This window comes from Eurypyga helias, unplaced genomic scaffold, assembly GCF_000690775.1.
Source record: "Eurypyga helias isolate BGI_N326 unplaced genomic scaffold, ASM69077v1 scaffold16109, whole genome shotgun sequence".
In the NCBI taxonomy this organism is placed as follows: domain Eukaryota; kingdom Metazoa; phylum Chordata; class Aves; order Eurypygiformes; family Eurypygidae; genus Eurypyga; species Eurypyga helias.
Genome location: NW_010271502.1, coordinates 2,659 through 4,777, shown reverse-complemented (window position 1 = coordinate 4,777; position 2,119 = coordinate 2,659). Strand labels below are relative to the sequence as shown.

Genomic DNA, 2,119 nt, shown 5'->3' with positions numbered 1-2,119 from the left:
TTACCTGTATATACACTCCTTCTTATGAAATTCACTGCCAAATACTTTTTCCACAGAAGGAAGGAGAATCTTCCATAAATTTAGATATTCTCGTGCTTTTTAAGTTAGCACTTACTCCTTGTTATAAGTTTGAAAAAGATTAGGAATGTGTATACTCTATTTCCTCTTATACTGTGGCTATCATTCATCTCTACACATAAAACTGAGTGTTCAGAACACAAAGGTTCATTTTCCTCCACTACTGACTTTTATTAGGAAACATACAAAACTAAATCTCCCACTTCTATTTCTTAATAGTATTAGATAACTGAAGTCCTGCTTCCAAATGGCAGTCACTACCATACACTACATTTATCTGAAGTTACACAATTAAACACATACCAACTTCATTAAAATCTTCAAAGGTGATCTTGCCTGTCGCTTCTCGATCATAATCTTTAAGTATTTTCAGTACATCAGCTTTTTTCACATCAAAACCCAAGGCTCTCATTGCCACCTTTTGGAATAAAATGGAAGTGCAACCACATTAAAAAAATGGGTTTAACAGATTTATATTTTCAGTAATTACCTTCTTGCCAAGAGAGAAGCTGCATATCAATGGTTTAGCAACAATAAGAAACAAAACTAATAAAAGGAAAAAAAGCTTTGGATATAAAAGCCACCTAAAACTACTATCAGCAAACAGAAGATCAAGTTACAGTGAAAAAAAACAGCCTTTGCATTATCAGGCATTTTGCAGTCTTGACCAAATGCTTCTCAGGACAGGTAGATTTGTTTTCCTCATTTCCAAAAACCATTTCAATTACTTACCATTTTCCAAAGATGATTTTCAATTTTATTCTTCAAGATGTTCTTCTGTAGTATTCACACTAAGCATGTGTATGTTCACGGGTTTACAAGCCCTCTTACAAGTGACTTTACTGCTTTTCCCGTGAACAATATAAACCAACCCATTTTTCATTTTTCCACCGAGTGAGGAGAACAGGTCTAGTTTCCCATTTCAACTCAGATGACAGTATCTCTGCACACACTACCTTTACTTCCTCCAAACTGATGAACATATGCTAATCCAAGATGTGGAAAACCACAATCCTATCAGATGCAGCCATTCAAAAATCTATGCTATATGCTGATTTTGTAGAGAGGGAGGGAGGGGTTTTTTAATATATATTTCTGTTCTTCCACTGTATTATCTTCAGGGCCACAATATTTAATGACAGACCTAAGAAACAGCTTTGCTGTTCATGACAGCTGGGAATTCCAGCATAACATAACTAGAAAAAGTGTATTAAGAGTCTTGACACAGTCCCCAGTAACGCCCCACTCACTGTGGCTTCTGATGAAGATAAAAGACCTGAACTCTGAAAGACAGAAGGGAATTGTTATACCTAAGACATTCCTGTAACAGCAATTAAAGTAAAAGTAAGAGGTTGGTATGGGGCTTTTTTTCCCCCCCTCTTTGAGTTACTTGGTAGTGCCAGAATGTGGAGACAGCAGGTTGGATTAGGTATTCCTTCCCAGAAGAATCTCAGCTGATACACAGCAGAAGAACTGGCCTCTCCACAGCCACTTTTTGTTCTTGATACATTATAATAAGAATAAAAATTCATAACAGATTTAAATAAACTTTAATAAACTTCATGTACTACTTCTAGAGTCTTCCAGCTAGGAAGACTGTCATCCTAACCCACATCTGCCAACAGCTATTCAACGGGAGAAGCCTTCAGTGGCAAGGGAAACTACTGAGCCTCCCATACACAGAACAAATAACCTATGATCCACAGGCTCCCTGTTGAAAAATGCAAGCGGGTAAGCTCTGGCTTGTAGTCAGCAGTTTTACAAATATGATTTATATCTTTTACCTAAGCATCTGAAACCTATGGATTTTCACAACACAAAGCTTTAAGTGCCTTTAAAAAGAACCAAACAGCTTTTCAAGGGCTTTTCCCGCGTAGTCATTTGTCTGAGCTAAACCCCAGGGAGCATTCACACCAGCGTTACGCAGGATGCTACAGCAACTGTTACTGTGTCAAGTATATAATATGGGTATCCGGTACATAATGTGGAAAGAAAAGCACATTCTTACCATGCGGTATTTCCTTTTACTCCACCCCCCCCC

At 37.6% G+C, this 2,119-nt stretch overlaps 1 protein-coding gene across 1 annotated transcript in view; it reads right to left on the bottom strand.

The window, feature by feature from the left end:
• Nucleotides 1-381: 381 nt before the first annotated feature.
• The window catches only part of LOC104515020 (centrin-3-like), a gene marked incomplete at both ends in the record, with an annotated part of 2,023 nt that continues 285 nt past the window's right edge, over nt 382-2,119 (bottom strand). The window contains one exon of the mRNA XM_010158848.1: nt 382-496. Within this exon, the coding sequence (XP_010157150.1) occupies nt 382-496 (115 nt within the window). The remainder of the gene's footprint in view (nt 497-2,119) is intronic.